General features: G+C 47.2%; 1 protein-coding gene and 1 non-coding gene across 2 annotated transcripts in view; both read right to left on the reverse strand.

Annotated features, from left to right (window-relative positions):
* The window catches only part of SCFD2 (sec1 family domain containing 2), a 318097-nt gene that overhangs the window by 41298 nt on the left and 252848 nt on the right, over positions 1 to 23951 (reverse strand). The window contains exon 6 of the mRNA XM_045834437.1: positions 388 to 533. Coding sequence (XP_045690393.1) covers positions 388 to 533 — 146 coding nt within the window. The remainder of the gene's footprint in view (positions 1 to 387; positions 534 to 23951) is intronic.
* Positions 21961 to 22030, reverse strand: LOC123815994. Its single transcript, XR_006785208.1, has one exon. It is a non-coding gene; the product is annotated as a small nucleolar RNA SNORD25 (small nucleolar RNA).

The following is a 23951-nucleotide window of genomic DNA, read 5'->3' on the forward strand; positions in this document are numbered from 1 at the left end:
ATTGTCCAAAATGTTAGGGACTGCTTAGATCCAGAAACTTGGGAATCGCCTAAGGCCACCTCTCCAGGGACACCTGTGGTAACTGGGGGCAAGGAAGTGAGGGGCTTTCCTCAGGTTATGCGCTAAGTCTGAGACAGGGCCACAGTGAAAAGTGCGGCCGTCCCACGCTGGCGCTCACCTGCTACACCCAGCCTGACGTACGAAGGAATGGCCAGGCTTTCAGACTCAGGGAACCCAGAACTCTGAACTGGAAAGGGACTTGGAGTTCATCTAGGACAAATCCCTCATTTTAGAGAGGTTAAAATGGAAATAAATTTTTTTTGTAGTTTCTGAATCCTAAAAATGAAACACAGAGGAAATGATTGTTTTTAAAACACATGTACTTGCCTGGTGGGTATGGTCTGCAGGAACATACACAGACTTAAACTGTTTCAGGAGATTCCGAGCACCAGCAACATCCCGGAGCGAAGCGAAGAGTTCGTCCACGGTGACTTTGGCGAGGTGAAATGTCAGGTTAGTTGAAGAGTCACAGCCTGAAACAATGCAGAGACATTTTCTTGGGTGACCAAATCTTTAAATGAGGTTTTAATCATGACAGCTTGAGCTTGATGTAACACAGTTGGGGTTTTTTTTTTTTTAACCCTATTTCCCCCTGGCAGTTCACTAAGTGGGCTGTTTCAACCATCCATGAGCAATGAAACATATTGAGTATAAATGCCTTTGACAGAACAGAACTCAGAGTTGCCTGGGACCTCAGCCACTGGCTTTGATCCCCAGACTGCAGATGCTTTCCACAGAGGAAGCTTCCCAGAGAGAATGCTCCCCAGGATCCACTGTCTTCAGGACACAGCTCTGAGAAAAATACGAGGAGACACAGGAAAATACAGGAGGGTGCTGTGATGACCCTCTCTCACTTGAATTCCCTGCCAGTTTCCGTAAAATAAAACAGCAAGATGGAGAAAGACTACAGAGCCCTCTAATAACAGAACTCGCAGGGATGGGCCACTTTCCCACGTGGACCTAAACATACGGCGTATTTCCAAAGGCAGCCATCCAAAGCTGATCCAATGCAAAGGGGGCCAAATAAGAAGACTGTTCTCAGCAGCGATTCTCTTTCTTTTAGAAACTTATAATAGATGAATTTATTCTCTATCTTGTTAGAAGTTCATTCAGAAGAGAGATGATTGTGGGTAAGTCAGAAGTTAAAAAAAAAACAGAAAGATTCAATCAAGATGGGTATTTCTGACTCTGCAATACTGCATTAACTCATTAATCCTCACATCACTCACAAGAGAGGAGCTGCTGTTTTCCGCATTTTAGGGAGGGGCATTAAGAAACACTCCTGTCAGCAGATACCATCCACGCATCTGTTCTGTCACTCTGGGTGTCACCGCTGGTGTGGGTGCTTTGTACCCTGGGTCCTCTAGCTGCTTTGTACCTTAGGTACCTGCTGTGTGTGTGTGTGTCTCTCTGTTTCTCTGGCTCTTTGTCTCTGTGTCCCTTTCTCTGTCTGAGGGCTTTCTCCAGTTGGAGGAGCAGGCTGGGTGTCTCGGTGGAGCAGGCTGGGGAGGCAGCACTCTCACGAACCACCCGGCGTTCTCATCCCCCGGGAGAATGCTTCTGAACTGTGGTCTCTACAGCTTTTCTGAGGGGCCGGGCAGGACTGAGCCTCAGGTGCCCACGACTTTAACTCACTCACTAAGGCCCCCCTTTTGGCCTTCTTTCCTTCCTTTCCTGTCTCGCTTCCCTACTACCTGACTGCTTCCTGGGATATCTTTCCAAATGCAGTACCTGCACCCAAAGCCTCGTCTTGGGACACTGGAGCTCCCAAGGCCATCGGATCATGACCCCTTCCTCAGGTTTGAGAACCTGCTAACCAGCTCACAGGACTCAGGAGAGCCCTTTTGTTACTGCCCTGGGTTTATTACAAAGTTACAACTCAGGAACAGCCCAAGGAAAGAGATGCACAGGGCAAATTGTGGGGTGGGGTGGGGGTGTGTGTTCACGCCCTCTTCAGCTGCGCCACCTTCCCAGAACCTCAGTGTGTTCATCAACCCAGAAGCTCCCTGAACCCTATTGTTTAGAGGTTATTATGGAGGTTTCATGACATTGGCACGATTGATCAAATCGTTGGCCATCGGTGATTAGCTCAACCTCCTTTCCCTGGAGGTTGGGGGTGGGGCCGAAAGATCTAATTTTCTGAACACGTCTTGGTTTCCGGGTGACCAGGCAGCCCCCACCCTGAAGCTGTCGAGGGTCCCGATCACCAGTGATCCCATTAGCACACACGACACGCTCCTCACTGCAGACATTCCGAGGGCTTTAAGAGCTGTGTGGTCAGAGCTGGGACAAAGACCAGGAGATGTGTTTTTTATTGTATCATAAAACGCCTCTGACTAGTCTCTTTCTCCTGGTTTCCAGAAATGTCCAGCTCATTGCCACTGAAGATAATCAGAGCCTGGTCGAGCCCAGGGAGAGGAAGCCTCCCTGCATTCAGGGAGCGACAGTGGGGCGGGGCGGGGGCGTCAATGGAGGGGATTCAGGACGTTTACGTGAACTCCCCAGAATCCTAGGCCAAGCTGTGTGAAAAGAAAAAAAAATGTGTCATTTTTCAGAAGCACGTCCAAAACTTCTTCCGGCCTCTTAAAGAGGTTCATAACCAAGATGAATGAGACCCACAAGTACAGAGCACCTACTGACAACACACCATGCTTGCCCTTGGTGTCACAGCTCTAGCTGAGACTCGTCAGCTCGCGTGTCAGTCAACAGTCAACCAGAAGAAACATGGGAAGGTTCCAGCTGCTCGCTCTGTCGTGTGGCTTCTCTCCGTAAACTCTCAGGCTAAACCATTTAACATAATATATCAATCATGTCTGAGTGCGCTGCTCCTTCAAATAACAAAGGTATGAAAGCATTACTAGTTCTGACACCACGCACAGTGTTTCAATTCCTCTAGAACACAACACAGCCAACAGGCTATGTTTTTAAATTTTAAAGTGATTAGTTTTCTAGAGAACAGAAATACCACTTCAGGTTTTCATATGGTCTATTTCAAATTTTTTGGAAGTAAATACGATGTTCATCCACTAGTGGAATAGAATCATCTGCTGGATTATCAATTACTGAAAATTATAGATTGCACATGGAAATTGTGGATTATACATCGGAATTAAGCAAAGGCTAAGTAATTGCCAAGAGTTAGGTCACCTGCAGTGCAGGCTGTTTGACGAGACTGTTTACAGGTTACTGGTAAAGGAGCTCAAATGAACCTAAGGGAAAAACAAGGCTGTCAAAGAAACTGTTGGAAGAAAAATAAGAACTCCTAAATTTGCCAATAAAGGAAAACGTTCCTGAAAGACAGCCAATGACCAACTGCACGAGGGCGACTTCCGCCCAGACCATCAGCCCTTGCAGCGGGTCTGGTATCCTCGAAGCCAGAGTTTTGCAGTGCACATGTTTCCGGGACACCGTGCCATCTGTATCAGTCTCTCGGCATTCTCATTATTATCTCAGTCTTCACGCAAAGCAGGATTTAGATTCATTTACCAAACCCTGCAATGAAAGTGGCACACAGACTCACTTTAGAGATGTGGATTGGAGAAGACAAATGACTTGTGCAAGATCACATCACTGTCCTTAGCAAGGTCAGGGTTCAAAACATCCCTCAGGTCGCAGACGTGAGCTGCTCCCTATGCTCTGCTTTCCCTCATTCGGAATCTCCTCTGTGAACGCAGCTCATTCCAAACTCATGCTGCCACTAATAGCTAAGAGAGGAGGTGGGCGGAAAAGCTGTGAAATGCAGTGAATTCTTTTCTGTGAAAACAGTGATAGCTGTAATCACTGAACGCTCACTTAGGTTAGGCACTATTTGAAGAAGTTTATACTTATTAGCTCACTTAATCTCCACAACAATGCTGTAAGGTAAGTGCTGTTATCATTCCCATTTTGTAGATGGGGAAACTGAGCCATAGAGAAGTTAAATAACACAAAGTAACTCCACTAGTAAGGAGAAAAGCTAAGGTTCAAACCCTCACAGCCTAACTTGAGTTGGTTCTGTTCACCAACTGCTTTCCTTCACATGTGCTAAGACCACATACATAAAAGATCAACAAAACACTTAATTCACTCTCAATATTGAAGACATGCCTTTAAAACGGAGCGCCTTCTCCTTGGGAAGACGCTCCCAAGGAGAGCGTCTGCTCTCCCGGGCCTGCTGCTGGCGGCGGGCATGAACAGTGCGGTTTGCAGCCAGACCCCAGGCCCGTCTCTCCCGGCCACACAGGGCGTGAGGCCTCCTGGGCTTGGCCGCACACTCTCCTTTGGGTCCCTGTAAGGTGCTGGATTCAGTTACTTCTAATAAGCCCCTGACAGCCTGCTCCATTAAACCAGCTTATGAGATAACAGTGTTTTGTAAGGGAACCCTGAAGTGTACAATTCCAGTCAATTCTCATTTAACTCACTTGGTTAAATAGATAATAAACCAGAAGGTGATCCTAGCCTTCAGTCGCGCACGATCTGCGTGCTTCAGTTGCCTGCTTCTCGATAACGGAGGCCCCCCAATCCCTAGGGCACCCCTGTGTTCTCCTGAAACAGGGGATGACTCATGCCCCCGCAATTTCTTTCTCTGCAGGGCCTGGGCATCGCTAGGACGGCGGTCCGGTTACCCCTCAGAGGGACGAAGCAGGGCTCCAGTGTCCGCACCTACCCTCTCCCAGCTCCCCTCCCACCCGTCTCCACTTACTGAAGCCCCTTCACTCGGCGGAGCGAGAACAGTGGTTTCCATGGTTTTGCACACTGCAGGGACCCACACTTTCAGCAACAATGAAGGTGAAATGGAGAGAAGGCTGAATAGCTTAATGATCCTCCTGGGATGGCTGCAATGAAGCTGTGCTTCTTACTCAGTCTGGCTCCACAAGTTTGGTTTTATTCCTTAGGTATTAAGGAAAATAAAGCATCTTGTATTAGGAGGCTGCTGTGTCCAAGGCCTTCGTCTGGAGTGGAGCTAATGTAGTCCTCATCCAAGGCCTCCCAACACACGCGTGCACACACACACACAAGCACTTAAGCCGGTCAAACATACAGCATGCCACTTCTGTGGCCGGATAAAGCTGAAGAACATAGCTAAAATAGGATCTGAAATATGTCTCTACTAAGAGAGAGTACTCCCCTCACAGTCCTCAAGGTCCCTCCCAGCTGACCGCCAAGAACTAGGATCAAAAAATATTTGAGTCTGGTCAAGAGGTCCTTTCCCATCCGGACCCCAGACACCTGAGGCTGGCCTCCTCGTCCCCGTACCGGCCCACAGGTTGAAACCACCAGGCCCGCTTTCCAGTGTGCAACCTGCCTTCCTGCCTCCCAGCAAGCCCCTGGAGGCAGGGGGCCCACCTCCACGGGCTTGGGGGTGGTGAGAGAAAAGGTCAGCCTGGGAGTGCGCCTGGGCCAGAAAGGGCAGGGCGCCGGGAGGTCATGACCTCCCTCATCCATCCAGCTGCCTGACATCGCCTTTTCTCTCTTTTCAAACCATTGTTTTAAAGATGGAGTCTTTTCTCGTAGTTCTCAGTAAATGTCTGGTAAATATAAGCAAAACCAAGCAAAGTGGAAAACCAGATGCGTCTCAGCGAGTGTCGTCACATCTGAGATGCTCAGGGAGGCCGACTGTGTAAACCACTCGTGCGTAGGGCCGTGGCGGTCAGTGCGTAAGCCAGACGGCGGCAGAAACCCCCTTCTCCCAACACGCGGGGGCCGAGAGGTGAGCACAGGCATGTAACATCGGGGACCATGAAAATGGGTGTCGTGCACACACGGGTAGATACATAAAATGTCATTTAAAATGAAAACATAAATGCCTGTTATTTTCTCTAATTTTTTGAGGAAAGGCCAAGATCTTTTGAGTATTGTGTGCTGATGAGCATTCTTTATTTTAAACTGTATGTATCGTGTAGAATTTCCCATTGTACTTCATTGAAAGTGGAGCGAGATGCTAAAGACACCTGTAGCACAATCTGAGAGCATACTTCTTCTACATTTAACATGTTTTTCCCCCTATAATCTTTTACCATCACCTTCACACACCTAATTCAAAAGCATTTATAAAGGGCTTTACTGAGTCTTTCGAAAGCATTCCATTTGGTTTCCACTGAAACCATTTTCTTTGGAGTCCATATTTCATCAGTGCGTGAGAACATTCAATTAAGGTTCGCAACTTAAGTGCAAGGGGCACACGCAGGTTTGGAAACAAACCCAGCGGAGTCCCGGCCATCACACAGCCCACCCCGAAGGGGAGCAGCCATGCCCACGCACACAGAGAGTGCTTCTGAGCGGCGGGGGCTCAGAGTTCCGGTTCTGGTCTGCTCCACAGGGGGATTGTGAAATGCCAGGTATTCTAATGAGCGGGGCCTGTGGAGGCTGGTTGAGAACACAATATATAATAATATATAAAAAACTCACATTTATTATAGCATATATAAATAAATATACACATATATTTGGGGTTCCATCTTTACAACACAGGCAATTGTATCTGTGTCGGGTTTCTGTTGTTTAATTGCCTAGTGTGACTTTTTTTAAAAAGCTGTTTTTTTTTCAATTTTGCAATTACAGTTGATGTAGATTATCATACTAGTTTCAGGTGCACACCCCAGTGATCAGACATTACGTACCTCACTAAGTGTCGTCCCGATAGATCCTGTACCCATCTGGCACCACACAAAGTTATTGGAACATCACTGACTGTATTCCCTTTTGACTATTGACTATGACTATTATGCAGTGTGACTCTTAAGGCTCTCTCATATAAAAAAATCAAGTCTCAGTTATCGGACGCCAGATCTTACACGGGTCAATTCCACGTGGCAGGGGCTCCTCGCCGGGTGTGGCAGTAATGACACAGACTTGGATGAGTGTGTCAGTGAAGGTGGCCTAGCAAAGGAGATCAGCCAGTGAAATCCAGGTGAGGCCGAAGGCTCCGAGCCGGCCCCCAGAGGCTGATGCCTTCCTGAAGTCCCTCCATCAGTCTCCCCTCAGGCTCCCAGCACACACTGATTGCGTGACCCCTTAGTTCACCGACTCCTACTCAGTATCTTGGAATGTTCTAGCCTATGGCCTAGAGTTATTGCTCAGACAACAAGGAGAAGAGCAGAGGAGGGATGGCAATACGCTCGCGGGAACAGAGGCTCTCCCTGGTTCACTGCTGACCTCCAGCCCAGGGCCCGGCTCACGGAAGGCGGCTGCTGACTAATCCTTGAACAAGTGAACGGGGGAAATGAGGGGTGGTAGGAAAAAGAGTTGAATCAGACCAGCAGGCTCTAAAGCAACGGCACTGATTCTCGAGCAGATAAACTATCTCTGCAGGAAATTTCAAACAAAGAGCTCCCAGATGGTTTTGAGCAATTGCAGCCTGCCTGCGTAAGTGGATCACCTCCCAAAAAGGCTTCTTTGGAAGAGCAACCTCAATTGGCTGCATAAATTCTGTTTTGTTTTTTTTAATTTAACAAGCAAAACTAAACTCTACAAGGTTTACATATGCATAGATATGAGATAAAACTGTTTTAAATAGGAAGAATGATAAATACAAACTTCAGTAACGGGGTTACCTCTGGGTGGGGGTGGGCGGGTGAGCCACCCTGTGGGATTGGGTGGTAGGTTCGTAGGTGTTTATGATATATTTTTGCTGCATAAACACATCTATTTCATACCCTCTTTTAAATGTATCAGCTATCATCTTAAAAAATGTAATGAAACAGAAACCAGTCACACTACTTTTTCAGCCTCCAGCGAATTCAGCTCTCTAAAAACAGTGGAAAAGAGGACGAGAGGACAGCTGAAACCTGTTATGATTAGGCAGGTTTGGGACGTGCGGCGGCGGTGGGGAGACATGCGAGGCCACGAGAGGATGCGACTGCCCAGAGTCCTGGCCCAAGCCCTGAGGCTCTTTGTGAGCAGATGCATGGGGAAGCCCGAAGGAAGGGAAACTGTCAGAAAAATGCTTTGGAACTTGCATTTTTAATGGCAGGGTGCAAGACCGAGGAGGCAGTGAGGCCCAGGAAGCAGGAGGCAGGGTGCAGGCCATGGAACCAGTGGCCACTTGAACCTGACCTCTGCGCCGCTTCAGGAAGCACCAAGGAGGATGAAAACAAGACAATCCTGGATCATCGCAGAAACTAGGAAACAGCCCCAAATATTTCCAAACATTTCTCTCCAAAGTAGCTTTTCTAAGTACTCTAACTATGCGAACATAGTTCCTTTATCTTACCCTTTTATGTGGTTAAATACAGGAGGCACCAAGGACTTGGTAAAAACGGTTGTGACATTGACACTGTATCACAATAAATAATACAATTGCCTGTGTTGATTATTAGGTTATCCTATGAAATCAGTCTAAATCATCTTACACAAGATCTTGGAGTTCAGCATTCAGAATAACTGAAATCCCATGTTTAAGGCATCTATTTGTGATTGGTTTTATAATATCCTATTATTGGGCTATTACCATGGGGAAATGAGATCTTTCTCACATCATTTCGGCTTTGGGCCCCCCTTTCCAGGAATGAAGCCTGGTGGGGGAAATGCCCACACAGCCACCGACGCCAGAGCTCACGCCCACAACCTGCTGTTCGTGTCCCCGAGGAGGAGGGCGGCACACGGGCCCTGGACAGTCATCACAGACGAGCACACTCCCAGACCCAGTGTGTCTTCCAGTGCTTCCTAACAGGCTGTTTTTATTCTGTTGCATTAATTCTATTGAATTACAAATGTGCCATTTATACCATTGTCCCCTTTGAAAGTGTGTTGACATTTCTGGTGGTTCGGAGTGGCTCGGTGTGGTTTGCTGGACGAGCTCTCAGAGCTGACTTGAGCGATTACCTGCATCTGGTTGTTTTCAGAAGCTGCCAGGTGGCAGAGCACCTGGGAACCGTGCTGCACGTCCTAGGACACTGTGACAAAAGACCGCATTTGCTCTCATTTTCCGAACTGGGGAAAACAAGCCTATATTGAACGCATGGAAGGGCATCACCAAGCGTGGCCGTGAGGTAAGCACAGCTGGCAGTTTTAAATATTAATGTTTGCTTGCTTCTTGCTTGTTCTTTTTGGGGTGCTACAAAAGCTGAAGCAGCAACAAAGATAAGAAAACATGGAATGGATGTAAACTGAGAGTGGGGAAAATTTGATCTGCTTACATTATTTTCCTTTGACTTGCAAAAAGACTGCCATCACAGGACTTGTAGTGGTGGACGGTGTTCCCCTGGTGCAGAGTTTCAGAACCAATGAGTAGTCCGGCATTTCAGAGAGGTGGGAATGAAGCCCAGATGCTCCTTCCAGGGCTAGTCCGTCCAGCACCTGCTAGATGCTGATGCCACCTGTCCTGCGGGAAGTGTGCCTGGTGGGCCACTACCTGCAACCAGCCCTGCACCCCCTAACTTTCTGCACCCCGCCATCCCAGTTGCCCAGTGAGGAGATGTGTGTGTGTTGGGGAGGGGGCGGGGTGAGCTGCAGCAGGAGCCCAGAGCTGCCTCCCCAACCCAGCCCCAAGAAGATCACCTGGAAGGCTTCCTGGAGGTGCCAGCAAAGAAGGAAGCTGTGAAAGACCACATCAAGGTGCACTGTTTCTGCTCCGGTCTGAATCTTAGTCTAGGTCTTGTTGCAGGTTTTAAAAATAGTACCAAAGGTCCATGGCCCATGAAGGATTTTTAAGAGATAAGGTTATACTTGGTTTGAGGAATGCCAATAATATTGAGAGTGTGGGAATAATATGCGTCATTTCTGCCTGTAATATGTCACTGGAAAATGCTTTCTTATCCAAGTAACAATGAATAAATCATTCAAGTTCTGGCTTATCTGCCAATTACACAAACCTGTGCGACACTGATTGTCCATTTGTAGGAAAGAATGGAATCAGAAGTCCCAATCACAGCCCACTTAAAAGCCTTTCAAATCACTGCCCGGCCCTCCTCTGCCTCCCGTTCTCACTCCCATTCGCAGGAGTTTTTAAGAGTCTAACAGCCTCTTCCTTCCCATCATGCTCCTAGAGCCCCGGCAGCAGTGGGCTTGTCCTCCTGAGATCTGTAAGCATGCAGGGACAGTCACGTCTTTTTATCTATATTTTTGGGAAAGGCTAGGAGGCTGTTAATATGGACTCATTTTCTGATCTATTTGAGAAAAAGGAAAGAACAAAAGAGAAGCTTATTGACCTAAAGTTTCTTTCATCCCTTTTGTTTCTGAAAAGAACCGAAGAACAAATGGTGTTTATTTTTCTTCTAGTAGCAGACAGATCAAATGAGACCCCCGCTCCCCCCCACCTCCAACACACACAAAAATCACCCTGGGCCGCAGTCTAAGGTTCCACTGCACCTGTTGTTGTAAATCTCCATTGAACCGAGCCAGCATCGCTACGCCTGAAATATAAGCTCCCGCTAAATGAGGCCTCTTATCTATCACTTTTCTGCATTTTTTTGTGGAGGCAGCGTGGATTAGTGTGTGGGTGAGCCGTGCCTGCTTCAGAGATGGGATGAAGTCCAGCGAGGGTTGCCGATGGGCCCATGGCATGGAGGAGAAGGGTGTGTTTTCACCCTTCTCCTCATCTTCCTGGCTTCTTTTGGAGGCAAGGAAGACCCTTGAGGGGTGGGCCCTGCAAATGGAGGCAAAGGACCAGGAAAGCTCCCAGAGAGGGGCCTCTACCTCCTGCAGCTCAGGGCCCAAGCTGCACTGAAGTCGGACCTGGGGTCCGGAAGGGGCGGCAGAGAAAGCAGCTGACCTCCTGCCGCCCCAGCCCCGAGCATGGAGCCGGGCTTCCTGCAGGGCAGGAGCGAGCTGCCTCCGCAGCCGTGCAGGGCCTTCCTACCTGTCCCAGTCCCAGGCCAGTCTCAAGCACCTCTGGAGCCTTTCACCCATCTCCTTCAAACTTTGATGAAGGTAGCTGCATGGTGTTTTAGAGTGTCAACAGAAACGAATTATCACAAAGTCTTAAGGTTTCTAGGCTTTCACATGCTTCTGGGCAGGAACATTCCTAAGCCCACAGCTGTTTTCACAGTTACTCTCTGTCCCCCACTGATGAGGAGGCCTGGACGATGCAGAGCTGGGACTCTTTCCCCCGAAAGACGGGTGCAAGGAGGAGTTGCAGAACCGGTTAGCTGCAGCCAGCTCTCTGATCGCAAGGCAGAATGTACACTGCACCCCCGAGCAAAGACAGAGCGCTTGTCTCACTGGAAGGGCAAGGGCGTCAAGAGGGACTAGAAATCAAAACTCCAGAATGGTTAGAATTTCTTTCTGGCCTCCACCAGGGGAAGAAAAAACGATCAACCCAGATCATCCAGGTTGGTAACATTTGAATTCTCTCTTCACACAGCAGCCACCATCTGCCTTCATTTCTGCACCAACTGCTTGCCTCCCTCCAGGTGGAAAAAACTGTGCTGATAGCACAGGACTAGGTTTAATGAACTGTCTTGTGGTCACAAAGGTTCACTGTGAGCTTATGAAATAGGGCAGTTCTCAGAACTGCAAGGGGTTTGGCATCTCATTCAGGCCCAGGTGCTTGGGAGATGGTCAGTAAATCTAATAGATGGCTAGATTCAAAACAGGTAATTCTTCTGAAAGCAAAAAGCAGAAGACAAACCCCCCACCCTCCCCGAGCTCCACGGAGAACTGCTGGCTGTGGGGCGGGGCTTTGCGCTTCCAGAGGCAGGCTATGGTTGTCTGGTTGGTGGGCTGAGAAAAGCCCCAGGGACTGCTCTAGGCAGCAAATCTCTGAAGCAGCAACTCCTTGAAGTAAGGTCTCACACAGCCACACACCCAGCAGGCACTAGCCCTTGTCTCAGCATGTCGCATGTGCCGTCTCGCCCACTCTGCAGAACAGAGGTTAGGGAAGGGTGGGAGAAATGTGTGAGGATATAGGTTCCGAGGGCGGTCCCAGCTCCATTGTTTGCAACAGTGAAAAACTGGAATTAAACACCCATTCGTATGCGAGCAAAAATTGATGTCTTTGACCCACTGTTTATTGACAAGAGAAGAGGCCTGTGCCAGATGGTTAAGTGACAAAAGTAGATTGCTGAACAGTAAGTATGGTAGTATACATACCAATATGTATTTTTAGATACACACACAGATAAATACACACACATACCTGAACACACACATTGCATGTACCTATTACAAACTGTTGATAGCCATCATTCTTCCAGAATTGCATTGCCCAATGGAACAACTGCAATAATGGATATATTCTATAACTCTGTGGTCCGGTATGGTAGGCCCTAGCTATATATGGCTGCTGAACACTTTGAAATGTGGTTAGTGTGACTATGGAATCTCAATTTTAAATTGCATTTTGTTTTAATTAATGTAATAGCCACATGTGTCTGCCGTATTAGACAGTGCAACTCTAGAATGTAAGCTGAATGAAGACAAAGATCTTTGTTTTAATTATTGATATATTTGAACCTCCTAAGCAGTGTTTGTGTCTGGCCCATATAGATGGTGCCCAGTAATTACTTGGTGACTGAAATAGCACCTATCAAAGGTTGTTATCTCTGGGAATATGGTAGGCCTCTACTTTCTACTTGATATAGTGCTGTTTTGTTCAATTTTTAAAAAAACAAGCATACAACTTCAGTTTTAAATTAGCAAAAGAGGAGAGATATTCCAGTTCAGGAAAGCAATACACATCAATTTCATGCCTTTCTTTTTCATGGCTGCACAAAGGGCCACTCCCTTCGGCGGGGGGAGCCAGGCTGGCCCCTGGGCGGTGGTGTCGTTTATTCCTGGTGACCTGGACTGACCTTCCCAAAGGAGCATTACTGCCCCCGCAGCCCCACCTGCCTCACCTGGCCGCTGTGTCCCTGACCCACGGCAGAAATCAGCCGCTCAATTTGTTTTCACCCTTCAGTGTGGTCTATAGGGTTTCCGTGTCTCTGAACAAGGTCAAGAGCAGAGTCTATGCATCCAGTGGAGAGGAAAACCTGATGAAAAAGGCCGACTCTGCCACTAAATGTGGGGTCAGGTGCATTCTCCCCTGTTATTCAGAGGATCGGCCATCGCCCTGACGTGTACAACCTTTCTAAGTCAGCGAGGGTCTTCAAATAAGACCCTCGGATACCTTGTCTCTTCCCCTGGGCACGCTCAGATCTGTTTGCTCTGTGGAGCCCTGCCAGCGCCCACGCAGTTCTCCCCACACGCCGTGGAGGACACCGCTGCCTGGCCTGCGGCGGTGCGCGGGCCCCTGCAGCCCCCGTCCTACGAGTTCTTCCGAGTCTGGAGGTGGAAGCTGGCGAAGCCTCAGCACTCCGCCGCCTCCTCTGGCTCTGTGTCGGCTGGGCCCGTGCTTCCCGCACCCCAGCCCTTTCTTTTATCACTTTCCATTCTGCCCCTTCTGTGCCCTGCCTGTTCCATTATTTACTCAGTCTTTCCTTGTAAGTTAACTTTAAATCAACTCAAGTATTTATTAGTTCTGTGTAAGCTGATCTGATGGGCTAATATTTACTTAGTTTAGCAGGCATCAGAAAACACATAACCGTGAAGACAGGAAATTCAAGGCTGGTCAGGACAGCTTTAAGAGAAGGGAGTTCTCTTATTATTCCAAGAAAGGAATCAAAGATTAGGCTGGATTTTAAATTTCCTGAGGGGAGAGTCCATTCATTGATTCACTCAGCAAATACGTACTGAGCCCCTGACACGCAGCACCATTCCAAGCATGGGATACAATAGCAAACAAACCCCATTTTTTCCTGTGTCAAACCTTTTGCATTTCCCCACTGTGCCTAAAAATGATGATACTAGTTAACATTTACTGAGCCCTTACCCTGTGACAAGTACTATTCTAAGCACTTTATACGCATTAATTCACTCACTCCCCAGAACTACCCTATGAGGGAGGTGCTACCACCATCCGCATTTCAGAGAGAAGAATGAGGCACAGAGGGGTTGAGAAACTGGCCCAAGGCCACATAGCCAATCAATGGCAGAACCATAATTTGAACCCAGGCGGTCAGGACCCAGAGCCTGGACTCTTAAAGGTCACCTTTTACCACAACAGGCAATCAATAAACAACCAAGGAATTATAGTAAGAAGTACAGCATAAACATGGTCAAACAGCCCAAATGTTAGCAAATAACTAGAAGAAGCTTCTGTTTAAATTCCGGCAAGCTTAAATTCTAGGTTAGTTTCGGAAAGAAACGTGTTTTCATTACGTGCAAGTGTGCCCCGACACCAGGGCTAGTCCAGTGACCGGTGACCTGCCGCCAAGCAGAGGGCCCTGCCGCCTGGCGGGTGAGCGTGTAAGTCTGGCCTGCAACTCGAGAGCCCCAGCTATCAGCTAACACCTAATTTCCTTAAAATAACTCCTTCCCTAGAGAAGGCCATCTGCCACTCACCATCGCAACCTTACTGATTTTACTCACTTGCTCAACAGTCCTCCCTCTGAATTTAGGTCCGAGTACCTCTAGATTTCATGGGTGTTTAAAGTCACCTCATCTCAAGTATCGCTGGCGTGGGCTGGGGTTCAACCACACCCCAAGCCTCCCCTTCCGGCCGTGTGGTAGGGTTACACGCTTCCCCGAATACGGCGGGGCCGTGGGGCTCACCCTGGGCAGTGGAGTATGAGTGTCGGTGACACGTGCCACTTCCAAGTGGAGGCCTTGAAAACCCGATACGCAGTCACCACTTCCCCTCCACCTGCCTCGTCATCACAGGAGGCTCCGCGGACAGGAGCCCCCAGGCCGCCTGGCCGAGCCCCCACAGACCGAGGTGGACACAGAGCCCAGAGGAGAAACCAAGCATTGTTGTTGAAGACACCGAGATTCTGGTGGTGTTGGATTTTAGCCCACCCTCACTGATACAAACACCAGCTTTCCAATTTCTGGAGGAAAAACAGGAAAACGAATGAAGAATCTATATAGCCAATTGGAAGGGAAATGAAAATGAACACTGACCTTTCCTGCGTTTTAGATCATTTCCTTGTTAATGCACCTCATCTTCTTGGCAGCGCTGAGCAGTAGGTAGTGCCTCCAGCTACCGACATGGAAACTGGGGTTCAGGGAGGGAGGGGGACTCAGCGAAGGTTATATAGCTAGTAAGTGACAAAGGTGAGTTTCACATTCAAGTCTGTCTGAAACCTGCAACTATGCTGTTCTTTGTACAAAACGCATATGAACTAGCTCCCTGCCAGGGTCCAACACAGGGACATCAGTCGGGAAAGGCATCCGGTCACTCGGCACACATGCACAGCAGGTGTCTTTACGATGTGTCAGGCACTGCGACATGGCTCTCGGAGTGAGCAGGACAGGCATGGCCTCTGCCCTTGAGGGGCTGACGGTTTAGCATAGACTACAGACAAGTAAGGTGGCAATTTCAATACCGTTCAATAGGCTGTTTCATTAGGGCAAGGACGGGGTGGGGGTTGGGGAGTATACTAGAAGCCATGGAAGGGGAAAAAGAATGAAAAAAAAAAAAAACTGAGACGGGAAAGCTAGGGAAGCAAATGAGGAATGATGGCCAAATAAAGACGTGCCAGGAACGTAATTCTCATCCCACTCCGATCCGCACACATTTGGTAGGAATACGCCATCTGCCTCACCCTGGCAAACATGACTGTGGTGGCACGCTGCCACTGGCTGATGACATCAAAGACACCAGAGAAAGCCGAGAGAGCAGCCCCACCCTACTGGTAATAGCAGCCCCCCGTCCAGTTGGCTCAGGAATTCCAACCCAAGCAGGGAGCACACATTCCCTGGGCGGCTGGCACCCCAACTCAGGAGGACTGAGGGCAGTTTGCTTGCTGGTCTTCCCTACTCTTTTCTGACGTTCTGAGATGCTCAACAGACCCTGTACAGTGCCTGACATGCTACAGTCAACCAGAGTTGACTGGGCACCTGAGGGAGAATGAACAGAAGCAGTGGTGGCAGAAAGGCGTTGAGGGAAGTTTGGAGACTGTTGAGCACCAGTAGGTCTGAGGCCCTTGACATCTGGTATTGGACTTCAGAATGACTCAGGCTTCTTTTGATTACACTCAGCAATGTGGGTCTGAATTCTGAGCTTCAGAGGGAGACCCCTCCCATTTGGACATTCAAAAATTAATGGCTGTGCTGGGTGAAAAGATTTCAGGGCCACACCTAGGCCCATGAGGTCTAAAGAGAAAAAGAAATCCTACTTTGGAAGCTAACGGCACGGTCTTGGTCTCTGGGCAATTTAGTGACCTGACTGTAGAAGGCTGAACACTTCAAGCAGGAGATTTGAAGGTGATCTGGGAGGACTCTTGCAACCTGCAGATTCTAATGGCAGCTAGAAAGAAGCACACAGATGAAATAACAGGAAACATAAAACTCTACTCCTATGAGTTGACATTTCAGAAGGGTGCTTAGTACCCCTAAGCCATACGATGATCTCTGAGGGTTCAGAATGGCTGCAATCTGTGCTGTGGCAATGGGTAAGAAACTTCTTGTTGAAGGACAAAGGACTAAGGAGGAGAGGACGCAGACTGATAGAGAGTTGGGGAGGGAAGGGCATTTCCAGCGGTGGAGAGAGATTGTGATGCTCTATGGGGGCAGAAGCGAGCACATTCTATGGAGAGGGACGGTCAAGACCCTCGGGCCACCCTCCCCCGTTAGAGATGTCCTTCTGGAACCTATACCTGGTAAACTCTTCTTTTCCTTGATAACCAGCTCAAAAGATACCTTTCCCAGGCAACCTTCTTTGATTTTCCCAGGCCCTGGGTAGCAGTTTGCTGGTGCTGACACCATCTCTCCAAGCCCATGAATGACATTGTCAAGGCCTAGCAATTAGCCTTATACTCCTCCTTGGCACAGTTCTAGAAAACCACTTCCAGCTGACTGAATTAATCAAAAATATTTATTAAGTACCTACTATGCACTAGCTACAGTTTCTAGGAGACACATCTATAAATAAGCACCACATTTCTGCTCCAGGACTCTCTAGTTGAGGGGACAGACAATAAGCAAATAGACAGATAATAGACACATGGCAGATAGCGTGATTGCTTTTTCTGACACCTCTTTTAGCTTCCTTTGGGGGGTCCCTCTGCACACAGAGCCTAGAAAACTAAATGGTTCACTTCTTGGCTTCTTGCCCAGTGGCTCAGATGCTCCCCTGCAGTCATCTCAAAGACCCCTGAAACACTGTGTTGGAGCATCACCCCCCTGTGCACAACCGAACTACTGCCATCAGCGGACACGGCGCTTCTGGACGTCAGACATGCACACGGGCTCGCTTGTTGAGTGAATGGCTGCATCTGAGACAGACTGCCTTGCTTATACAGAAGGCCTGCCCTGAGCGGGAAAAGGGAAATTCAGACAGCTAGGTCATGGGGGCAAGGTACCGACTGGATGGTGAATGCTGGAAGGCCATGTTCATACTAGATTATCAGCTGAAGAGAAGCTACTGCTGGTTCTTCAGCAGGGACGAGTTTACTGAAACGGCCTATGAGAGGAAACATTTTTCTAGCGTGCATGTGTAGAGGGACCAGAGTGCGCAGACAGTGGAGGTGAAGGGTCAAAATCGTGACTCAATGTGGTGGAGGAGTGGTAGCCAAAGCAAAAGGAAAGTGAGGGCAGAAGCTGCAGGAGATCTGGCAAAAGCCTGCCTGGCTTCTGAGCTTTCTCAGTAAAGGACAGGGAGGTGGCGGGCCTGATGCGGAGGTTGGAAAGTGTGTGGTAGTTTGGGAGAAGTTCAGAGTTCGGACTTCAGTGCTGACATAAACGGAGAGGAGCTGGGAACTGACCTGGAGAGATGTGACCACCTTGGCTGACGATACCGACTTAGGAAAGATGGAATCATGTGGCTGTTAGGGGCGTGGGCTCCCAGGCTAGGGAGACCGGTGTGACTGCTGGTTCTGCCCAGCACTACCGGTGTGGGTCCAGCCCAGTTACGTCACTTTTCTGGGCTGCATCAGTGAAATATGGGTGACAATAACACCTCCTTCTGAGGGCTGTTGAGGGGAGTAATGAGCTAATATAGGGAAAGGCTTGAAATAGCTTGACACTCAGTGAAAGGTGGCTACTGTTAATGTCATTAGGTGGGATTTTCACTGAGCAACACCTCAGGGTGAGTACAGAAGGCCGAGGGCAACTCTAATAAATACTACTCAAAACACACGGGTGTTGCGCGTGGGTCACCGGCCAGCAGTGACCACGGAACGCTGTGGATGGCTCGACGATAAACACGCGAGAAAAAACACACATGCACAGAGACAGACTAGTTTCTGTGGGGAAGTAGGGACGAAATGGCCACCCCCCCAGTGGGGGAGCGCGCTGATTTACCGTCCATACCTGCTTTTATTAGGCTCATTCTGCATAATAATTCAGGTAAAGTACAGTACTCATTAGGGGGAAGTAAGGAACTATAGAAAACAAAGAACTCTGCCGGTCTATTGAGTTGGGGGGTCAAAGAGCTGTAAGACTGAGGAACAAAATAACTTCCTCCTAAGACCCTTCTCATTCAACTGAGAGCATTCTAAACAAAGAAGGTTTCACAGTAATTTACATATTCTTTCTTAGGCCTGATCATCCTGGGGAATCCGCACTTCTCAGTACCGAGCTGCACCACCCTGTCATTGTTTCAGGCTTAGGTGGAGCAAGGGAACTAAGGCAACCGAGAGATAAGATTTTCTTCCAGATGCTGAGAACTCAGGCTATGTCAAAGCCGAGGAGCGAGGGTCTATCACCCCCTTTTGCTGCAGTCCCCCAAGTCCTTCTTTTGGGGGGCCTCCCAAAGTGATCGTGCCTGGCTTAGGTCGTTCCCCCCGTGGGGAATCTTACCCGTCTTTGGCTAACCGACCAAGCTTTTGGGGGTTCAGTCATGAATAAAGCAGCAGAAGCAGAATTCCTGCCAGGAAGATAAGCTTTTGTTTCCTTGCTGGTTTACAGTTCCAAGGGCGTTCCCTTAGCCTTAGCTAGGCGGGGGTTTCAGCTTCTGATACCAGTCAGGGCGGTTCCCAACACACGGGCCGGTGGCTTGGCCTTGGAAATAGTGTAGTTATCCTGAGCATTTTGATGTGGGATTATTTCTCATCAAAATGAGATTTGCCTACGTGTATAACATAGCTTAAGACAGCTGAAGATATGACCCGTATACATCTACCACAAAAGGGAAAAGTGCTCTCCCCCCCCCCAAAAAAAAGCATTAAGCAGAACGGAATTCGGTATGATTTGAATTTGACATTACCCTGCTGCTGCTAAAAAAAGCTAAAATGGTAAAAATACTTAAAACAAAACACAGGTGTGGGAGTAGCCCAGTGATTCAGGCTGGTGTGCCTCGCCCGAGGCAGGCTGCAGCCCCCAGCTCCTCTGGCACCGGAGAGCAAGAGTGTGCCTTGTGGAGTGTGCTGACGTCTAAACACCTCTACGGCAACCATGTTAGTCACTCACTAACTTCTTTTTAAGCCCCTGTTGAAGGTGGGCATTGGGCTTATTCATTATGTAAACCAAAACCGAGCATAAAACAGGGATGGTGCGAAGAGAGACCCTGAGCTCGCATTGCAATGGCTCTGTTAAGACCTCATGGGCCCCTTTGTGCTTTCCCAGCCCTTCAGAATGCCTGAAATAGAACCACGAGGGCAGGGCGAACTCAGACACGTGGTACACCTTTATTTTTAGCCCACTGAGAACGTTTTACTTACCAAACAATATAATGAAATGAGAGCCGACCATAAAAGCTCTAGGGTGTCAGAATGTCAATGGCATAGACAATTATTCAGCAGGTAAACCATTAGAAATTGACGAGGATAATATGCACTAAAAATATTCCCAATGGACTTTATTTAGTAATAGATGACATGGTTTTAAGCACATTCTGCCTCTTTTAGCTGTGTCTGGATTAATTTAATTAAACGTAAGGCCTCTCAATACCTATTTTATGTCAATTTACATCAAGACTGAGGATTCTTATTCTTTTTTTTTTAAATCCTCACCCAAGGGTATGGTGTATTGATGAGAGAGAGAGAGAGAGACTGATGTGTGAGAGAAACATAGATTGATTGCCTCTCATATGGGCCCCAACTGGGGACCAAACCTAAACCCGAAACCTAGGTACATGCATTGTCTGGGAATCGGACTGGTGACATTTCACTGTGTGAGATGACACTCACCCAACTGAGTCACACTGGTCAGGGCACTGCAGACAACTCCTGAGTACCTCCTTTTTATGAATGCCAGTTCCCTGAAGGCTCTGTTGATTCCTGCCAACGAGCTAATCTCATCAAAGAATCCCAGAACATTCGAGCTGAAAGGGACTGTGGAGGTCACCCCGTGCTCTCACGGCATAGACCAGCTCCTTTCTGTGAGTGAGGGTCTCTTGCAAGGGGTCAGTGCTTAACCTAAAGGGGCTTGTTTTCCTGAAGAACATTTCCAGGCATCAACTTACACTAATAGGAAGGATATTTTCCAGAAGCCACTGTCACCTCACTTCTCATCATGTAATAGTCACCTCTTTTCCCCCAGCATCTAGCACAAAGCTGGTTGCCATAGAAGCCACTGATTCTGTCTTCCCATTGGGCTTTGGAGGCAGTTCTGACTTGCGACTATAACAGGGCATATTTACTGTGAATCTAAACATGAGCATATGGACAGGCAAAGGGTTCCTCTGTGTATGTGTAGGAATTTATTTGAAAAGGCTTTAAAAATTAAATCTCATTAAATCAAAATATAATATAGGTTTTTTTTCCCCTTCACCATTAGTTTGCAAACATTTCAAAGCTTGATAACATCAAGCCTTGGTGGTGATGCCTATGGGTTGGCGGAAATGTAGGTTAGCAACGTCATTTCAGAGGGCAATAAGGTGGCATCTACTGAAATGTCAAACAATCAGGCCCTTTCATTCAGCAACTCCACTCTGAGGAACCTACCCTAGCAATAATCTCACCTGGATACCAAGAAGTATGTGGTATAGAGGGGTGGTCATTATGCATGGTTTGTAATTGAAAATAATTAGAAACAATTATTTAAAATGCACAGCCACAGACAAGGATTAAGTTACCGACATGGAATACTATGCAGCCATTGGAAGTTGAACAAGGTAAGTATATTTGAAGTGACCTGGGAAGAACTCTCAGATGCAGTTAAGTGGAAAACCACAGACAGCAGGGCAACACACAGAATGGGGTAGCATACATGCTTTTAAAAACCCCATTTGCTTCTATGTCTGACTTTGCCCATCCATTTGTATGTGAACGCTTAGAAAAGAGGGTGCAAGATTATATCCAAACTGATGACAAGGGTTACTTATTAAAAGACGAGTGAGATTAGAATGGGAGACGTCAAGAGGAACTCATGCTTTTATGTGTGTTGTTTTATCTGTATTTGTTCAGTGAGACTATATTAGTATAATATTATGAATTTTGTTTAGTTATACATTGAACTTACATCTCTTTAGTGAACTAGAGGCCTAGCCCCCAAAATCTAGTTGCATCCTTATTTCTATAGTCTGAGCCCCCACGTAAAATGTTCTTCCCCCAAACACATCCATTCGGAACTTAGGCAAAATTAGACCATGTCCTTGCCACGGAAATAAACATGAGGATGTAACACTGACCTTTTCATAAAGGTTCTGTTTTCATCAGTTCGAAGTGTTAATCCACAGGCAAATAAATTGTGCTTCCGCTAGAGTGCAGGGCAAAGAGTTCTATCCCCAAACACCACTGCTAACAGACAAACCAAGGGGACAGAGTTCCTCACCAATAGAAAGTCACAGCCCCCACTGGAAGGTGGCCTTCTCGCTGGCCTCAGTTATCAGACATTCCTGGGCACACTTTCCAAAAAAATGTAAAACAACGCAAGTTTCAAATGGAATGATTCTTTTAACGACTTTAAATTTGTCTCCTTTTCATTCTCCAAGTTTCCACTTATAGAAAGTCTTATGAGAATTGTAATATTCTTTTCCTTTCTTAAAATAAGAAATAGTAAGTTAGGGACTTGTACATTAAATATATTTTTGTCTCATTCTTAAATTAACTGGATTTTTTTTTCCCCTCAGAGTTTCTTATCCTCACGGATTTCAGTACAGGTCTGTGAAAAGGTTCTCATCACAGAGAAATTAACTGGATTTTGAAAGTAAATTCTACATCCTTTTAAATCATCTTTTAGATCTTAAGTAAAGAGAGTAAAAGCTTGTAAATTTGGAATGATTAATTATAGTGGAAGCCTGTAAATTTGGAATGATTAATTACAGTGGGAAATGAAATAGGTTACTTGTAAAAAGCTGAAGGGAGAAGATGCCTGCTTCAAAAGCACAGAAGACTGTTGCGGATGGCTAACAGTGAGCCTCTTGGTGTGGTACCTGGGGATCTGCACTTTCAGTGCCATAGTTGGCTCTGATGGTTGGCCAGCTGTGTTTTCCTTCTTGGTGCAAAATGTACCTTCAAAGGAGTGATTATCACCCATGGATATCGTAGGTTTGTCTTTGAAAGATCCCAAAGATAGTCTCAAAATCTCATAGCAAAATATTTTTAAAATTTCCATTTAAAAAACAAATATATCCAATTGAGCAATTTTAGAAGGATAGAGGGTGCCATGTTTTAAAACTACCAAAAGCCAGCTCTAGCCCCTGAGGTTCAGTTGGTTGGAGTACAGTACCACAGACCAAAAGGCCGTGGGTTTGGTTTCCAGTTGGGGCACATACAAGAGGCAACTAGTCCATGTTTCTCCCTCACATCGATGTTCCTCTCCCTCCCTTCTCCTCTGTCTAAAATCAATAAGCATATCCTTGGGTGAGGATTAAAAAAATTACCAAAGGCTAGAGTATTCCAACTCTAAAAGGGTTGTTCTCCTTAAAACCATGTTTGATGTAGAAACCTCTGATTCATTATTCCTATTTGAACAAGGAGAAAGAGTACCACCATTCTCATGATCACGGGAACTACAAATGGTTGACCGTGACAATGCCTATGGTCAAAGTCACGAGCACGCATTACAGTCTTCATTCCCCCACTCAAAAATACTATGTGTATCTCTGAAGTTTAATATAATACATCCACTTATTTTATTTTCTTAAAAATCTTAAGAATGAAAAGAAATAGGCTCTCATCCTTTAAAAATCCTCTAACAGTATTGAAGCCTTACAGAGTAAAGAATTATCATTAATACTCTTTAGCATTCAGGAGTGGTTTTCCTTGAATCCTAAGTATTTATAGCAGAAAAGCTGAGAGGAAGAGGAAAGCACTCATCAGAGTGGAAGGGTGATAAGCTCCAGAGTGAGATTGGCCAGGACATGTCACACCCAGCGGGCTCCAAGACTCTTGTTGTTTCCTCGTGACTGTGTTCTGCGTCTCTCGTCTGGCTGGCAGAGTTTGCAGGCCGCCAAGCCTGCGCACTGTGCCCTGGAGGGTGGAAGCTCTCTCTGGCAGGTCGTCACGGGAATCCGGCGGACTTGGCCCTTGCCCTGTTCTTACATGTTCTCTCCTCCCTAATTACATATATTGGATCACTCAGCTAGAAAAAAATCTTGGCAAATTGCACTACAACAATCATTTCTCACCTTGGTTCACCATTGAGAAATATATCTATTATAATGCGCCCAAAGTTCAGTCAGGAATGTCCATTGGGAAAGAATTCTCCTTCCACAGGGGAGCTGCCAGACAGAGCTCTGGCCTTCATTCACCTGTGATAGATATTCCCAAACTCAAGCCCCATGAGGGATTAAGAGCGCAAAAAATCAATTATCTCCAAATTAATCTAGTCATTCAGTATACTTCCAGTGAAAAATCACAGAAGTGAAGGGTGTGTGTGCATGTAGTTAACAATTCTAAAACTCCTGTGGGACAGCAAAGGGTTAAGAGAACCAAGACAAATTTGAAAGCAAATAAGGCTCACTTTGCAGATACAGTAGCTCAGGCAGTGTGGTCTGGCCACGGGAGTGGGCAGTCGGAGGACTAAGACAGAGCTCATTAACGGCTCCACGCATGTGTGGAAACAATGTACGACCACGACGACCCTGAAATTCAGTGGGTAGAGGTCAA

Source organism: Phyllostomus hastatus, unplaced genomic scaffold (assembly GCF_019186645.2).
Source record: "Phyllostomus hastatus isolate PE091 unplaced genomic scaffold, TTU_PhHast_1.1 phas_contig_196, whole genome shotgun sequence".
Lineage (NCBI taxonomy): Eukaryota > Metazoa > Chordata > Mammalia > Chiroptera > Phyllostomidae > Phyllostomus > Phyllostomus hastatus.